The 17,644-nt window shown below is 39.2% G+C and overlaps 1 protein-coding gene across 2 annotated transcripts in view; it reads left to right on the top strand.

Annotated features, from left to right (window-relative positions):
• The window catches only part of atp13a2 (ATPase cation transporting 13A2), a 144,089-nt gene that overhangs the window by 100,843 nt on the left and 25,602 nt on the right, over positions 1-17,644 (top strand). For both annotated transcript variants that reach the window (XM_059951899.1, XM_059951900.1), the window contains 13 exons: positions 341-387; positions 2,173-2,361; positions 2,452-2,658; positions 3,705-3,809; positions 5,388-5,544; positions 7,739-7,859; positions 9,105-9,229; positions 11,034-11,194; positions 12,241-12,351; positions 12,799-12,878; positions 13,162-13,314; positions 13,578-13,674; positions 15,552-15,775. In XM_059951899.1, coding sequence (XP_059807882.1) covers positions 341-387; positions 2,173-2,361; positions 2,452-2,658; positions 3,705-3,809; positions 5,388-5,544; positions 7,739-7,859; positions 9,105-9,229; positions 11,034-11,194; positions 12,241-12,351; positions 12,799-12,878; positions 13,162-13,314; positions 13,578-13,674; positions 15,552-15,775 — 1,777 coding nt within the window. The remainder of the gene's footprint in view (positions 1-340; positions 388-2,172; positions 2,362-2,451; positions 2,659-3,704; positions 3,810-5,387; positions 5,545-7,738; positions 7,860-9,104; positions 9,230-11,033; positions 11,195-12,240; positions 12,352-12,798; positions 12,879-13,161; positions 13,315-13,577; positions 13,675-15,551; positions 15,776-17,644) is intronic.

Here is a 17,644-nt window from a genome sequence, read left to right as displayed (position 1 = left end):
CTATAAATGCTATGCTTTCAGTTTGGGAACTAAACACCAGAAATGACTAAAGATTCCTGCCCTGGGTTCTTGCTTATAAACACGTATGGACCTCAGAAGAAGAAAAATCAGGTTTGTTGTGATACTGACCTTACCCAGACATCACTCAAGCACCTCACTTGGCAAAGTATTAGCATTTTTCAATATCTTATGACAAGCCAGAGAAAGATATAACAGGCAGTTAGAAAGGAAACTAGATGTTGCAATTATCAAATTCCTGGTTACCACAGAGACTATATCATATGGTATTAAATTATTATCAGGTTTGATTGATGACTGACTTTGTGATTTTTCTTTACAGCTTTGATTGGGGACATATACAGCTTTGTGATTCTAGAAAAACAGAAGGCAAGTGACTCACTGGTCTTTATTTAGCAGTTTCAGACCGTGAAGAGACTTTTTCTTTGTATCACAGACAGCATTTTGCAAATCCTGAGAGCTGGAAGGATTGTATAATATATAGAGGTGTGGGAGAGTGAAGGATGCAGCTCCCTTTCTGAGTTCTCTTCGGGGAAACTTTGATGGGGACCGGGCTCTTGTATATAGAAAAATATCAGCAAAATTGACAGACCTCCCATATATTTCAAAAAATCATGAGTTTTAAATTGCAATAGAAGGTATAAGCTGTATTATTTCATTGAATCATTGAAGGATACACCGTGGAAGTAGGCTCTTCAGCCCATCAGGATTGCACTAGCCATCAACCACCCATTTAGGTTGTTTTACATCAATCCCATTTTTTCCCCCAAATTCTCATCAACTGTCCCAAGCCTTCCAGGCGCATCTGTGCATTCACTTTATTACTGTATGTGCATCTGCTCATTAATGCAAATATCTAATCAGTCAATCATGTGGCAGCAAACTCAATGCATAAAAGCATGCAGACATGGTCAAAAGGTTCAGTTGTTTAGTCCAAACATTGAAATGGAGAGAAAATATGATCTGAATGGCTTTGACCGAGGAGTGATTATTGGTGCCAGACAGAATGGTTTTTGAGTATCTCAGGAAGTGCTGATCTCTTGGGATGCTCATGCACAACAGTCTCTGGAGTTCACAGAGAATGGCGCGAGAAACTAACAGTTCTATGGGTGCTGACGCCTTGTTAATGAGAGGTTAGAAGAGAATGGCTAGACTGCTTCAAGCTGACAGGAAGATGACATTAACTCAAATAACCATGTCTTACAACGGTGGTGTGCAGAAGAGGATCTCTGAATGCGCAACTTGTCAAACCTTGAAGTGGTTGAGCTACAGCAACAGAAAACCACACCGGTGTCCTCTCCTGTACCTAATAAAGTGACTACAGAGTGTATGAACCCATGAACACTTCCTTGTTATTCTTCTTTTGCACTATTTGTTCATTGTTGCTGTAACCAGTAGTATTTTGTTCTGCCTTGCTCTGTACTGCTGCCGCAGAACAGCAACTTTATGGCACATGTCAGTGATAATAAATCTGATTCTTTGTGGGAGGAAACCCTTTCAGTTAAAAGGTGCATAGTAGTTAGCATAACACTGTACAATACCAGCAACCCGTGTTCAATTCTTGCCGCTGCCTGTAAGGAGTTTGTACGTTCTGTCTGTGACTGCGTGAGTTTCCACTGTGTGCTCCAGTTTCCCCCCACAATCCAAAGATATACCAGTTGGTAGGTTAATAGGTCATTGCAAATTGTCCCATGATTAGGATTAAATCAGGATTGTTGGGTGGCACGGTGCAAAGAGCCTATTCTGTGCTGTATCTCAATAAAAATAAATAAATAGATAAATAAAATAGGGTCCTGTTTGTTGATTGCAAAATTAACAAATAGGACCCAAAGTTAGGATTGAACCTAGGTCTTTGGTGTCATGAGACATTGGCTCTACTAGCTGTACTACTGCCCTACCTTCATTTAGTTTGCTTCTGAGGTTTTGGTATCCATTTGGGGAATTCTAAAATTGTGCCACGTAATTCCGAGAAGTACAACTCGGTCCAGTGAACAAAGGGTGCTCATTGTTAAGCAGCGTGTAAAGATCATCAGTTTTCGTCAGAATTCAGTTTCTGCTTTCACCTTTGTCTTTCCTTTTTGTTGTTAATATGTTGTGGTTTTGAAGTAACCTGGTCTTTCCTATAGTGAGTCTTTCTTTCATTCACATTTGTAGGTGTCAGTGGGCCGACTGTTGACCCGTATCCTTGATTTGATCACGATCATTATTCCACCTGCTCTCCCTGCTGCCATGACTGTTGGGACAATCTATGCTCAAGACAGATTGAAAAAATATGGGATATTCTGTATTAGTCCCCCACGCATCAACATCTGTGGCAAACTGAAACTCATCTGCTTTGATAAGGTAGATGTCCAATCAGCAAAGCACTCTGGTTTAGACTTGCAAGTGTAAATTTTCCCCAGCCATTCTCAAGCTAATTCCTTTCCTTCTCAGACAGGGACACTTACAGAGGAAGGCTTGGATTTCTGGGGAGTTGTATTGGTGGCAGGCAAGAACTTCAGTCCGATTATTCATGACACTCGGCACCTGGATAACAGTCAAATTCTGCACGCACTGGCCACCTGTCATAGCGTCACACTGCTGAATAGTCAACCAATTGGTGACCCACTTGACCTGAAGATGATTGAGTCAACTGGTTGGGTAAGTCAATAACTGGACTAGCTTTTCCAGTGTACTCTCACTAAAAGGAGAAGGCGACAATATTTGGTTTCATTCAAAAAATTGTAGTATGCAGAATTTGCAGGGTATACATCTGCAATTGATTAAAGTTTAGTTTTGCAAAATCTCATCTCTCCATTCTCTAAATGGTGAATGTAGTTACAGGAGTGGAGGAACTCCTTTCACCCAGAAGGTAATGGGAGTCGGGAACTCACTGCCTAAAAGGGTGGAGGAGACAGCAAAGTATTTAGACAAGCACTTGATGAACCATAACCTGCAAGACTAAGAGAAGAGAAGAACTAGGCTGTCTAGCCTGTGTGGATGCAATGGATTAAAAGATTTCCACCTGTGCAGTAAACTTAGTGATTTTCATAATTCTATTCAGTCCTGGCAACATACTACAAACAGCACTGAGGTAAATAAGCAGTTAATTAATTCAAGGTATTAGCCACAAGGCATGAAAAGGACAACAATTACAGGTGTTGGTGTTCTTAAGTTGACTATCTGCCAGGTGTATCTGGAGAACTTCAGAGACTTCTTTTAGTAGAATTGAGATTTTTTCTAAATACCAAAACCTGATCAGTTGAATACATCAGAGGAAGGGTTTGATATGCTGCCTAGGATTTTCTTACATTGCATGACTGAACAGCTAAGTCCAAATCACAATTTAAAACGAATCATTTAAAAGTTTTGTTTTGTGAGCTGCCTTTCCTCTCGCAAGATCTCCACATGGTGGAGAGGGGTCAGAGGGCATTTGCCTGTGAAATATATTCATTAGCATCTTGGTGGTCATCTGGCTTCCAAATTCCATTCCCCTTTCACTTGAATAACTTCATGACACTGCATTTGTCATGGTTATGAACCCCTTTCCTCATTAATATAGCATCAAGATACAAGAATATAAATGAAAGCAGGTGATAGTTTGCAGTTCAGTGTAGTTGTTCTATGTGGTGGTGATATTTGCTCTGTTGTTAGTTTGTCCATAAATTATTTGTATTTACATCAGTGAACATGTGCTCCATTTTCAGATTCTGAATGATGAGACTACGGTCTTGGATGTGAACAGAACATTTGGAATGAAAGTTCTGGCTGTCATGAAGCCTCCGCAGCTGGAAGAACAGCCGTCTGGAAGCGTTGAGTGTTCTTGTTTAATGATTGATTCTGGGGCAGAATTGGCTATGTTCCAATGTTCCATTCTAATCTCTCTTTTGAACTGGGCCGATATGGAATTTCCTATTAATGATATCTGTGAGGAGTAACTAGAAATGTTGTGATAGTATTTGCACTATTCAGTGTGGTACTGAAGCATTCAGACCAACAGTATCCCTGATTCATTTGTTTACCTGTATAGGGCACAGATATACTAGAAGTAAAAGAAACATTGTGCTGGGCAAAGAACTATCTATTGGGCAGTGATAAATTTGCCTGATATCGAAGTCCTGCGGATTAAGATTAACTTGGGACGGTTATGAGATGTTCCCACTGTGAATAGCTTGCTACCACTTGCTATCTATTGTTTGAGCCATCTTTGAGTAGAAAATACCAAAGGTTTATTTTATAAGAAAAGCATTAATTAAATTGACTGGCCTTTACCCAGATGATCAAAACTAATCAGATACATTTGATAAATTTGTGGAAAATCTGCAATGGTTCATTCTCTTCACTTCTATGTTGACACAGATCGATTCGGCATCTTGTTCAAGGCTAGTAGTACGTGTTCCTTACTGGTTTGATTTAGCACAGCTAATATAGTGGTATCCTGTGCATTTGCCTGATTCTTCCATTATTGGCAAACTACATAATTGGCAAGTTAGATTAGTAAAATTAGTTGATAATGTCTTCAGTTAGTCTTGCATCACTTTGAGAAAGGAGAGATAAAATGTGGCTGTTCTCTAATAAGAATCTTGATTACAACTGATGTGGGGAAATGGTGACACAGCCTGACTACTTGTCACATCCTTGGAAATAAAATATAAGGTTAGGCTGAGGTATAAAATTCATTTATAAATATTCACAGGTTAGGAGTACAAATATGGTGGTTGAAGCAGTTGAAGATATAAGCAGTGACCATTTCACTGGATTCTAGCTAGGGTTGGAATCAGCTTCAGAAAAAATGAAGGGAGTCAAAAGGTAAAAACTGAGCAATTTTTTTTTTAAACATGGTACCCTGTATCATACATCAACTATTGGAGAATAGTGAGGGTAGAGTGAGCTGTTGGCAGTATCGTGGTACTGGTAGGTCACTGCTGAGATGTATCACAGCTGATAAAGTTGCTTCCTCACCACACCAGCAGTTTGAAATAAGTCCGGACCACTTGTGTTGTCTGTGTGGAGTTTGCATTTTTTCCATATATGATGCTGCACTTTACCCTGGGTCCTCTGTTTTCGTTCCATATCCCGAAGGGATATGCCTTTTGGTAAATCAATTGCTCACTCTGAATTGCCCTTAGTGAGTGTTAGAATTGGGAGCAGTTAACTGGATTATGATTGGAATAAAATGGGTGAGTGTGGGATTAATATAAATGGGTGTTTCATGGTCAGCACGGATCCAGTGGGTTGAAGGATCACTTTGCTTGTACTATTGACTCCTTGATGGTGGGACAGTCTTTTGTGTTAAAGAATGGTCATGTGAAGGCATTGCACCTGACAGTGGGTGTTAAGGGGTTGATTTATAACTCTTGCCACATATCCGTTCTTTTTCTCAAAATTAGAAACAAGAAATGATGTTGGGAATTCTTCGTCGTTTTCCATTTTCTTCAGCATTACAAAGAATGAGTGTGATCACAAAGAAACCAGACAATTCGCCACTTGAGGCATACATGAAAGGGGCACCTGAAATGGTTGCCAGCCTCTGTGCAAAGGAAACAGGTAACTGACCTTGACTCATAAACTTCAAATTTGCATTACTTCTGGTTATTTAAGTGATTTTTCAGTGTTTAAAGAGTAAAATTCTAGACAGTAATAGATTAGTTAGGGTTAAAAACTTTACAAAATTAGGGGAACATCAAACATAGACACTATTTAATTTCTAAACTCTATTATTTAGATTCATGGTGGTCTCTCATTTTTGCATACCAGGTAGTTTAGTAAAGAGAGAGAAAAGGTTAGGGGGTGAATAGGGTGATTGGACAATAAAAGCTCTGAACATAGAAGGTATTTTAGCAGGTCCTGGATTGGGCAACTAGCTCAGACAATGGGTGTTATGTCAACTGTATGTATGGAAATGCTACTTCACATGGGTTAAGGGTTGGTGAGGGAAAATCACAGATAATTTCTTCATACAGAGTTATTGAAAGAACAACTGTGACAGGGCTAGAGAAAACTACCTTAGAGAAATTGGGAATAAGTTGGAATAATAGATGCTGATTTTTAAGACATTGAAGAACTTTGACTATTATAAAAACTTAGTCTATATTTCTTAAAATTGGATTTATTTAAAAATTCATCACTGGTTGTTCAAGCAGTGAATATATGGAATTTGTTGGTGTCCTGACATGATGACATTTATATTAACAAGATATTTTCATATTTGAATATGATATTTTCTTTCCAACTTGGCTACTGTGATAAGGTGTGATAATGTTATCAATATTAATGTTACTTAACAGTGATATTTTGGTGCACAATTAGAAGGAGCTACATTAGATAGTATTTAATATGTAGGTGCCTGGAAAGTCATAGATTATCAGATGCCTGTGTAGCAGGCTGAATAAGTTTAGATAGATGAAATTGCAATAACCTAAGGCAGGGGTTCCCAAACTGTGGTCCGTGGAGCCCTTGGTTTAATGGCAGGGTCCATGGCATAAATAAGGTCAGGAACCCCTGATCTAAGGTATGAGACAAATTTCTAAGACTGAAATTATGTGTGTTTGAGAAGGGGTAGGGGCTTCAACGTGACTGAACTGGGCACAAGTGAGATGAAATGGGAGAATGGTGACCTAGGCTTCAGCAACTTGGATGCTAAGTAAAAGGGAAAAGCTTAACACAAAGGACATAGACTGAACCAGTTGTAGTTCTACACGATATATACAAATGTTTGTCGAGTTTACCAAGTGATGGATCGATATATCTCATTGGTCTGAAGTTACTACGCACAATATTAAAAGAACCACAAATGGCAATATTGATAATGATTCCCAAACTTCTACTGACCTTCGTTAGAACAGAGCAGGCAGTGAGTAGGGTGGAGAAAAGAGATGGCAAGTAATAGAGAGCTTTTGATCACAGTTTAGCCTGTGTTTTGTCAAAGTGATTAATTGGTCTTTATTTGGTCTTCAATGTGGAAGACATGTAGCAGAATCCATATGCCTGGCCAAAAGAAATATAAGTATATCCTCACTTGGAAAGAATGTTTGGACACTGTGTGGGTGGTTTGGAATAACAGATGTTAAATCTTGTGCTTTTACATAGATAAGAAATAATAAGGCTGGTGAAAGTTAAACAGGGAATTGTTATATCAGAAATTAGTGAGGATGAGAACATTGTACAGGTGGTGGAAATTGCAAAGTATAGTCTGTTAAATGTGGAGTCTATTTAAGGTTAAGCCACTAGAGTATCTCTGTAATGGCTGTGTGTGATCTGGAGTGAATGAGATCCGAAGGGAAAGAGTTGAATCTGGTTGAGGGGACCTTCACATCCAGAAGAAACAATATGAAAATGGAGACACAAAAGACTGCAGATACTGAAATCTTGAGCAACTTAAAGGCACTGGAGGAGACAGCATCTCCAGAGGGAAATGGGCAGTCAACGTTTTGTACTGACATCCCAAATGTTAATTGTCCATTTCCCTCCAAAGAATATGAAGGTGATCTTGTGAGGTAAAGTGATCAGTGAGAAACTCCAACCATTATAAAGTGGGTTGTTGGGAAGAATTCCAGATAGCTTTGAAAGCTGGAGGTTTTTAATAAATACCAGTGAAATCAAAGGGATTAAGTCTAGGTAGGACTGTCCAATTAGAGTGAACAGTCAGTGTTTGATCATGTTTCAATTGAAATGAGAGGTGATATTTCTCCTGCTTTGACTATGTTTGCATACAATACATAATTCCTGTTTTTCCTTCCAGTTCCTGCTGATTTCTCTGAAGTATTAAGAAACTATGCCAATGATGGGTATAGGGTTCTGGGACTTGCATTCAAAGCACTAAGTCATGATATTACCTTTGAGAAAGTACACATGTTGGAGAGGTATGTAGCTGATACTATGAATGGTACTTCTTTGATTTTAATGCTGTTATACTTTTAATTCTAAGACCCAGTTCAACAAACTCTTCTCTTCTCACGTCCACCTTTCTTTCGTACGGAAATACTCTGCATTCATTCATTAATTCTTTCACTGACCTCAACATTGGATGACCTTCCTCTCTTTGTTAATTGATTGTAAAATCCAAGCTCTGTTAATTGTATCTTTCTTGCTGGTCTCGTGTTATTTGCTCTCTGGCTTGTCCTGGTTTCTCAGTTTGTTAAAACTAGTAAGACGCAAGAGATGGTTAAATAATTCGTCTGCTCTGAAAGCAGAAAATGATGGATGCACCCAGCAGTCCAGGCAGCATCTGTGGAAGGGAGATTGCATTAAAGTTTCATCAATGGCCCTTTGTCATAACTGGGAAAAAGGGAGAAAAAAGTAAGCTAGTTTTAAGTTACAGAGAATGGTAGGAAGGAATAGATTGGACTAAGGGAATATCTCTGATAGCGTGTGCCCAGGGGTGCTAAGGTGGTAAACTAAATTAAATCATACAGTCACTAGCTCAGTGGTAATTTAAAATAGTTTGTTTTCTCTGCAAGTTATGATGAAGGATCATAGAATCAGAGTCCGGTTTATTATCACCGGCATGTGTTGTAAAATTTGTTAACTTAACAGTAGCAGTTCAATTACAATACATAATATAGAAGATAGATAAGTAAATAAATAAATTACAGTATATGTATATTGAATAGATTAAAATTTGTGCAAAGACAAATAATGTATATTAAAAAAAGAGGTAGTGTTCATGGGTTCAATGTCCATTTTGGAATTGGATGGCAGAGGGGAAGAAGCTGTTTGTGAACCAGTGAGTGTGTGCCTTCAGACTTCTGTAACCTCCTACCTGATGGTAACAATGAGAAAAGCCTCTGGGTGCTGGAGGTCCTTAATAATGGATACTGCCTTTCTGAGACACCACTCCTTGAAGATGTCCTGGGTACTTTGTAGACTAGTACCCAAGATGGAGCCAGTTAAATTCACGACCCTCTGCAACTTCTTTTGGTCCTTTGCAGAAACCACCCCCCCCCACCCCATACCAGACAGTGATGTGGCCTGTCAGAATGCTCTCCATGGTACATCATGGAGCAGTTAAATATATACAGTAAATGCAAGAGTGTCATGTTTGGGGAAGTCTGACTGCTGATTGAAAACATCCTTGCTAATGCAACTGTATGCTTTTGTACTGACAGGAATTCCGTGGAGAGTGAGATGACATTCCTGGGATTCCTGGTCATGAGGAACATTTTGAAACCAGAAACAAAGCCTGTCATTGACAACCTGATTAGAGCTAATTTTCGGACTGTAATGGTGACAGGTAAGAGGCATTGGCTGTGTAAGTGATGACGAAATTATGAAATGTCAACTGTGTGGCGGTGTTTCAGGATACTCTGACCCTTTTGGCTGAGCAGTATTACCTAGGTAGGTTTACATTGAATATAGACTGCCATCGTGTGGTGTTTGCTGGAAGTACTTTATGCTCATGATCTGAATCGGGATTTTGTTTGTATATAACATTCAGCCTTGTTTCCTGTGCATTCACTAATAATTTACTCTAATGCTTCTAAATGTGGTTCTGTTCCACAGGAGGCAGGAACCCTTTCTTAGATCATGAAATCCTGGCTTCCAATATTTTAGGTTTAGTCCATAAGTCAAGACAAAAATGGGAAAGTGATTTGAATATTAAAATTGAAGAAACAAATTGGTCAAGACTATGTCTTGACAGTATGACAAATACAATAAATGTTCGGTTAAGATTAGTGCAGTATAATTTTCTACATCAATTATATATTACACCACAAAAAATAAAAAAATTTAATCCAAATTTATCGGATCAGTGTTTCCGATGTAACCAGGAAACTGGTACTTTTTTACATTCGACATGGTCTTGCTCTAAAATTCAACCATTTTGGACAAATTTAAGACTTTTACTGGAACAAATTACAGGAACACAATTTCCTCATAATCCAATATTATTTTTACTAGGTGATATTGAAGGGATAAAACCGAAACTCAAACTAAATAAGTATCAGAAAGAATTTATAAAAATTGCACTGGCAGTAGCCAAAAAAGCTATTGCAGTTACTTGGAAATCGGATACACATTTAAGTATAGATTCTTGGAAGAAAGAAATCTATGGTTGTATTCCATTAGAAAAAATTACTTATAATTTAAGAGATAAATATGAAACATTTTTGAAAATTTGGAGCCCTTATTTACAAAAGACAGGATTAAATATATAGATGCTTTTAAGATGAAACAATTGGTTATTAGGGGAAAGAAATAAATATACATATTAAAATTATTACGAACTCCATGGAGCATGTGGAGATCTTCCAACCACCAGGCATTCTTTCTTTCTTTCTTTCTTTCTTTTTTTTTTCTATGGGGCAGTTAGGGGGGAGGGGTTAAGGGGAGGGGGTATGGGTTATATACATTGTTTTTTCATACTTTGTAATCATTTAAAAATGCAATAAAAAATTATTAAAAAAAAAAAAAATATTTTAGGTTTAATAACTTAAGCAAGCCATAGCTCAGAAGTGGAACAGCAACTTCATAGTCACCCAGAAATTAGAACATTATGGTGGCCCTTTTCTTGGAAAATCTTTACAGTGCTTTGTCTGAAAGAACATGAACATGGCCATAAGTTTAGTCCCCTGTTCTGTACAAGTCCCTGCTGCTCTGGTTTAATGATATGATTGGATACCAAAGAAGTAAGTCATAGCATCTCTGGTTCTTGAATCCTTTGGTACTAAACTGTTCGTTCGACTTATTAATTCTTCTTCCTCCACAAAGCTTGCCAACATGATCAAGGTAGTTGTAGATGTAGAGTTCTCATTTATTTTGTAAAAATATTGATTTCAACATGGATGGTAATATTTTTGTTTGACGAGAGGCCCAGACTGGAATTGTCAGCAGTTCACTAGTTCAGTCCTTTTCACCATTCATTTACAAAGCTGCTCTAGTATCAATAAAATAGCATTACATGAGGCCACAGAATATTCTAGATTACAGCTCAATTGCTAATTTAGTAAATGCTTAAAAAATTCATTAGTTTTTTGGGCTCAAGAACTGAAAGCAGAGGGGAAAGAAATGGGCTAATCAAAGGATTTTTCTTCCAGGAGATAACATGCTGACAGCGCTGAATGTTGCCAGGAATTGTGGAATGGTGGGTTTGTTAGACAAAGTCATCTTTGCTAATGCCTCCCCACCCTCATTTGGTAAACCTGCTTGCGTGAAGTTCCAGCCGTCAGACCAAGAACTGGACCTGATTGTGACTGAGGTAAGTAACTATGTTAGGATGAGAGAACAGATCTGTTTCTTGAGCATTCTGTTCGATTATTATCAAAATGTAGAGTACTTAACAACTTGAAGCAAGCTGCAAAATAAATCACCTGGTAATTGGTAAGAAGAGTTGTTGAAACAAGTTGTTCATTCTTTTAGAATGTAGAACAGCACAGTATAGGAACAGACCACCTTTTATTGCTGAATATTCAAGGTAGAGTGCTAAGGAAAAACAAAAAGGAAGACTAGCTGAATTCTAAGATGGTGTTAGCTATACTGTAGAAGGCAAAATCAAGTATAAAAGGTAAGATCTTTAGAGTTTCTGTGTACTTGATAAAAATCAAAAGCAACACACATAAAATGCTGGAGGAACTCAGCAGTCCAGGCAGCCTCGATGGAAAAGAATAAACCATTGACATTTCAGGCCGATGTCCTTCATCAGGACTGGGAAGATAGTGGGAAGAAGTCAGACTAAGAAGGTGGTGGGGGGGGGAGCGGAGGAACAGGGTGGTAGGTGATAGGTGAAACTGGGAGAGGGGGTAAAGTAAAGAGCTGGGAAGTTGATTGGGGACAGAGAGAGAGGGCTGGAGAAGGGGGAATCTGATAGGACAGGGTAGAAGACCATGGAGGAAAGGGAAGGTAAAAAAAAATATCAGATAGGAGATACCAAGGTAAACAAGTAACATGGGGCGAGGAGAAGGAACAGATAGGGCGGTATGCTTGGAACTTAATGATAGAAATATAAGAGCTGAGATGTTTGAAGACTTGCAGCAGTTCTGGTGAAAGCTTGCCAATCTGAAACAGCACCTCAGTTTCTCTGGCACAGATGCTTCCAGATCTGCTGAGTACTTTCAGCCTTTTCTGTTGGTGTTTCTGATTTCCAGTGTCTTTATTGCTTTCTAATAAACACAAAATACATGCGAACAAGATCCTTTGGGAGTTGGTGAGGGGCCGGTGTGGAAAGGAATGGATGGGCTCTACTATGCATGTATCTGTGTTGTGCTTGTAGTTCAAATATACCCATGCATTGTTATATTTTAACAGCCGCAGCAAGAAATGGGGAACCACTCTTTGGAGCAGTCTTATTATCACTTTGCAATAAGTGGAAAATCTTTTGCAGTGATTTATGATTATTTCCCAGATCTGCTACAAAAGGTGAGAGTTCAAGCCTGATCTTTGACTGCCTGTCAATTGCTTGTTTAGGTTGAAGAATTACATGCCTTACTGTGGTCTCTAATTTGTAATTCTGCCAACTTGTAGATTGAGAGGTAGGTTATGGGAAAATAGCTGTGTTGGCATGGTGGGTACAAAGCTTTGTAACAGTTAGAGTTTGGTATGACTTTAAATAGGATTGGATGAATAACACAAAACCTGTGTAATATTAATGGAAACTTTTTGTTTTAAATAGTGCAGGTACAGCTCTGATGCATTATTAGAAAGTATGTGAAATAGCTATACTCTTTGAAAATGGACACAATCTCATATTGACAGTACTAAGTCTCCATACGTTTCAGACTAGTAGGAAAAGTATCAGTTCAGCTTTGAACAGCAGGTTAATTAGGGCATATCTTAATCCACTTCATATTTTAATTGCCTCTTCAGATCTTGCTTCGGGGCACAGTTTATGCTCGAATGGCTCCTAATCAAAAGACACAACTGGTGGAAAGCTTTCAGAAATTGGAGTAAGCTGACATTCTTATTACTTGTGAGCTAACACTAAACAGTGGCATTAATGGCTCTAGGATGTTGTGATATTCATACTCTCTGGAAGTGTATTTGAATATATAATGTGTGATACACAAAGTATTGGCTTTATAGCAGTTATTTTGTTCAGGTTAAACTTTCTTGAACACTATTATTCAAGGTGGTTGCATTTACAATCAAGGCCCATTTTGTTTTTTTTTTAGTGTGCTTGATGGATGTAAAACTGCTGTACGTTAATATTTAGTGTTCACCCTTCTTCAGGTACACTGTAGGAATGTGCGGAGATGGAGCTAATGACTGTGGGGCTTTGAAAGCTGCAGATGCAGGAATCTCTCTCTCTGAGTCTGAGGCTTCGGTAGCATCTCCCTTCACCTCAAAGATAGACAACATTAAGTGTGTACCGATGGTAATTCGGTGAGTTCTTTGATGCTCATTGTGACGGAAGGTTTTTTGGGAATAGGAACTGTCACGAAGATTGCGAGATGTTGCCATAGACATAATTATTGCACTAGCGACTATAACTTAGTACTAAAGCTAATTGTATGACTTTCACTTTAGCTGTACTGTTGAGTAAAATAACTGCCTGCATTCTTTCTGTTTGGGTATTCTTCTGACTATTCATTTTGAAGGTCTTCTTTAAATTGTAGTTTAATACAGAAATATTCCATTCTTTATAGGGAAGGTCGAGCCTCTCTTATCACATCCTTTGGAGTTTTCAAATACATGGCCATGTACAGCATGATCCAGTTTGTCTCGGTGCTAATATTGTACACAGTAAGTTCATGCATTTAGTAAGGAGTGGTTCCATTAGACAGACGCAGCATGGATTCAGAAAGGGCAGGTCCTGTTTGACAATCTTACTGGATAGAGTAGTGGATAGTGTGGATAGAGGGGAACAGGTGGATGTCATATACCTGGATTTCCAGAAGGCATTTGATAAGGTGCCACACAAGTGATTTGTAAATAAGATACAGATGCATGGAGTCAGAGGAAGTGTATTAGCATGGGTAGTGGATTGGTTAACCAATAGCAGACAGAGTTGGTATAAATGGGTGTTTCTTCGGTTGGCAGTCAGTGGTGAGTGGGGTGCCGCAGGGGTTGGTGCTGGGCCTGCAGCTGTTTACCATTTACATTGATGATTGACTGAGTGTAACGGGCAAAATTTGCTGATGACACTAAACTGAGTGGAAAAGCAAATTGTACAAAGGATGTGGAGAGTCTGCAGAGGGATATAGATAGGTTAAGTGAGTGGGCCAAGGTCTGGCAGATGGAATACAACATTGGTAAATGCGGGATCATCCACTTTGGAAGGAATAATAGAAGTGCAGATTATTATTTAAATGGTGAAAGATTGCAGCATGCTGTTGTGCAGAGGGACTTGGGAGTGCTTGTTCATGAATCACAAAAAGCTGACTTGCAGGTACAACAGGTTATTAAGAAGGCAAACAGAACGTTGGCCTTCATTGCCAGAGGGAGTGAATTCAAGAGCAGGGAGGTTACGCTGCAACTATACAGGGTACTGGTGAGGCCGCACCTGGAGTATTGTGTGCAGTTCTGGTCTCCATACTTGAGGAAGGATATACTGAGGCTGTGCAAAGGAAGTTCACTAGGTTGATTCCAGGGATGAAGGGATTAACCTATGAGGAGACATTGATTCGCCAGGGACTATACTCTCTGGAGTTCAGAAGAATGAGAGGGGATCTTATAGAAACATACAAAATTTTGTAAGGGTTAGGTAAGCTGGAAGTAGGAATGTTGTTTCCATTGGTAGGCGAGACTAGAACTAGGGGACATTGCCTCAAGATTCAGGGGAGAGGATTTAGGATGGAGATGAGGAGAAACTGTTTTTCCCAGAGAGTGGTGAATCTGTGGAATTCTCTGCCCAGGGAGGCAGTTGAGAATTCCTCACTAACTATATTTAAGAAGCAGTTAGATAGGTTTTTACATAGTAAGGGAATTGAGGGTTATGGGGAAAAGGCAGGTAGATGGAGCTGAGTTTATGGACAGATCAGCCATGATCTTATTGACTGACAGGGTAGGCTCGATGGGCCGGATGGCCTACTCCTGCTCCTATTCCTTATGCTTTTATGCATTTTGTGGTTGCACATGGATGCCATCTTAGACCAAATAATTTTGTCTAGACTCTTTATGAGCATAATTTATTCAGGAAAGTGAAGAGAACAAAAGGACTGTGCAAAGACATTTGTGGGGAAAAAATAAAATCAGAGACAATTCCATGGTAGTGCAAGAAGTGATCCATAGTGTTCAGTTACTGAGTTAGGGTTCGAGTTGTGCAAGTCAGTTCCAGAATCTGATACTTGTAGGAAAGTAGCTGTTCCTGATGGTGCAGGACTTCAGATTTCTGAACCTTCTGCTCCATAGTAGCATCGGGAAGAGGACACAACCCAGATGGTGAGCATCCCTGATGATGGATGTTCCCACTTTGAGGCAGTGCTTCTTGTGGATGCCGCTTGACTTGGTATTTCAAATGCTGATCGATGTAGTTCAGGGTAGGGCAGAGACCAGGTAGCTTGATTTTATTCTTTATTATTTTTAAACTCCGTTTAATGTCTCCCAGCCTTCTCCTATCAACCTAATTAGAAGTTCATTAGTACAGGTTCCTCACTGTTCTAAAATGCTTTTTGATGCAGATCAACTCAAACTTGGGAGACTGGCAATATCTGTATTTTGACCTGGTTATTACTACAACTGTGGCCATACTCATGGGGCGAACGGGGCCTGCAAAAGAGCTTGTGGCGCAGCGACCTGTGGGGAGTCTTATCAACATTACAATCCTGGGCAGTCTGCTTCTACAAACCATACTGGTTATATTGATTCAGATCCTCACCTACACAGTCACTACTACTCAGAGCTGGTAAGCACGTCGCATCATCCCTAGTTGTACAATTACTGGATGAAAGAAAGTAATTGCTTTAAAACAATATATAGATTGAACCATAACCATCTGAATTCTTCAAGTTTTACATCTGTATGTTGTCTTCCATAACTATTCTTGGTATATTGGTAGGAAAATAATAAGATAAATTGGTAAATTTCAATTGGCAAATTGGTTTATTATCAAAGTACAGTGAAAAACATTGTTTTGCATGCCAAGCTCACAGATTATTACATCAGGGTGGTACAAGCAATGAGCAACAACAGAATTCAGACTTATTACAGTTTTAGAAAGTGCAGGAGAGGCAGACTATATGGTGTAAGGCATTGACAAAGTAGATTCCACCTTATCATTCAAGAGTCCATTCAGTAGTCTTTTCACAGTAGGTTAGAAGCTGGTTGGAGAAAGTTTGGACAGCTTTCCCCCATATGCGATTTCCACGTTCTTCTCAGCAGCTACCTCAACCCCGAATAGAAACAAGTCATCCTCAATTGCGACACTGGTGATTATAAAACTACCAGAGGGTTTGCAAGATATTGGGAGAGAACTGGGACAGACTTTCCCATGACTTTCCCCAACTTAGCAGTTTGCTATCATTGACTGTTTTAACTTGTATATTAAGGATTCTGCATTTACTGTGATAGCAAGAAAATTGAAACCTTCACTAGCTTTTGGATTTGAAGGAAGAAAACTGGGAAACAAAGGGGGAAAAGGATTTTCTTCTCCTATCCGTTGATCCGTCTATCTGACCATTGAAATATGTACAGTGCCTTGGAAAAAGTATTCAGCCCTCAACCCTTTGTTCACACAGATGAGTATTACAACCAGGGATTTTCATCAATTTAACTGAAAATTTTTATTTCTGAATCACATGCTCCTTTTTATTCCCCACAGTAGAGTCCAAAAATCAGAGAAAATTGTAAAGCATGAGAAACTAAAAACTCAAATTGAAATATCAGCAGTTCCCTCTTTGCTCAGTACTTAGTTGAACCACCTCTCACAGCTAGTACAGCCAGTGGTCTTTCTGGATAATTCTTTATTAGCTTTGCACAATACAATGGAGAAAAATTTGCCCAATTGTCATTGCAAATTTGCTAAAGCTGCACCTGGTTAGTTGGGGAATGATGATAGATGGTAATCTTGAGGCCTTGCCAGAGAAGTTCAAATGGGTTAAGGTCAGCACTCAAGGACATCAGTTTTCTTCATTTGAAGCCACTTCATGGTTTCGCTGGCAGTGTGCTTTGGGTCGTTGTTCTGCTGAAAGACAAACTTCCTCCCCCAGTTTAAGTTTCCTGGCAGAGGCTAGCAGGTAATTCCTGATCTCTCTATATTTAGTAGCATTCATCTTCTCCATCATTGCTGACCAGACTTCCAGTCTCTGCTGCTGAAAAGCATCCCCAGAAGATTTACCCATGGGTACTGCTTTTAAAATATCCTTTCCAGTAAAGACTTTGCAAAGCATCACTTAGAAGATGCTGTAAAGAAGTGGTAGAAAGAAACTCATCTTGTGGTTGGATGAGACCAAAATGCAACTTTTGGTCTCAACACTAAGCAGTATACATCATGTAAATCTAATTCTGTGCATCAGCCAGGTAATGCCATCCCTACTGTGAAGTATGATGGAGGTAGCAACATGCATGGGCCCTTTATAATGTTGTAAAATCTTTGTGAGGCTATTAAAAGTGAGATAGGAAAAGTTCAGAGCCAGCGTGTTACTAGTGCGAGTGAAGTTGAAAAGCTGGCTGTGTGACTGTGTGGAGGAAGAGGGTGGCGGGGCAGTGATTATGAGAGACAGGAGTTATTTGCATTTGTAAAGGCCTGTTTGTGTGTGGGATACAATGTCTCACA

This window comes from Hypanus sabinus, chromosome 27 (genome assembly GCF_030144855.1).
Source record: "Hypanus sabinus isolate sHypSab1 chromosome 27, sHypSab1.hap1, whole genome shotgun sequence".
NCBI lineage: Eukaryota > Metazoa > Chordata > Chondrichthyes > Myliobatiformes > Dasyatidae > Hypanus > Hypanus sabinus.
Note: the sequence above shows the minus strand (reverse complement) of the source record. Positions and strands in the feature narration are given on the sequence as shown.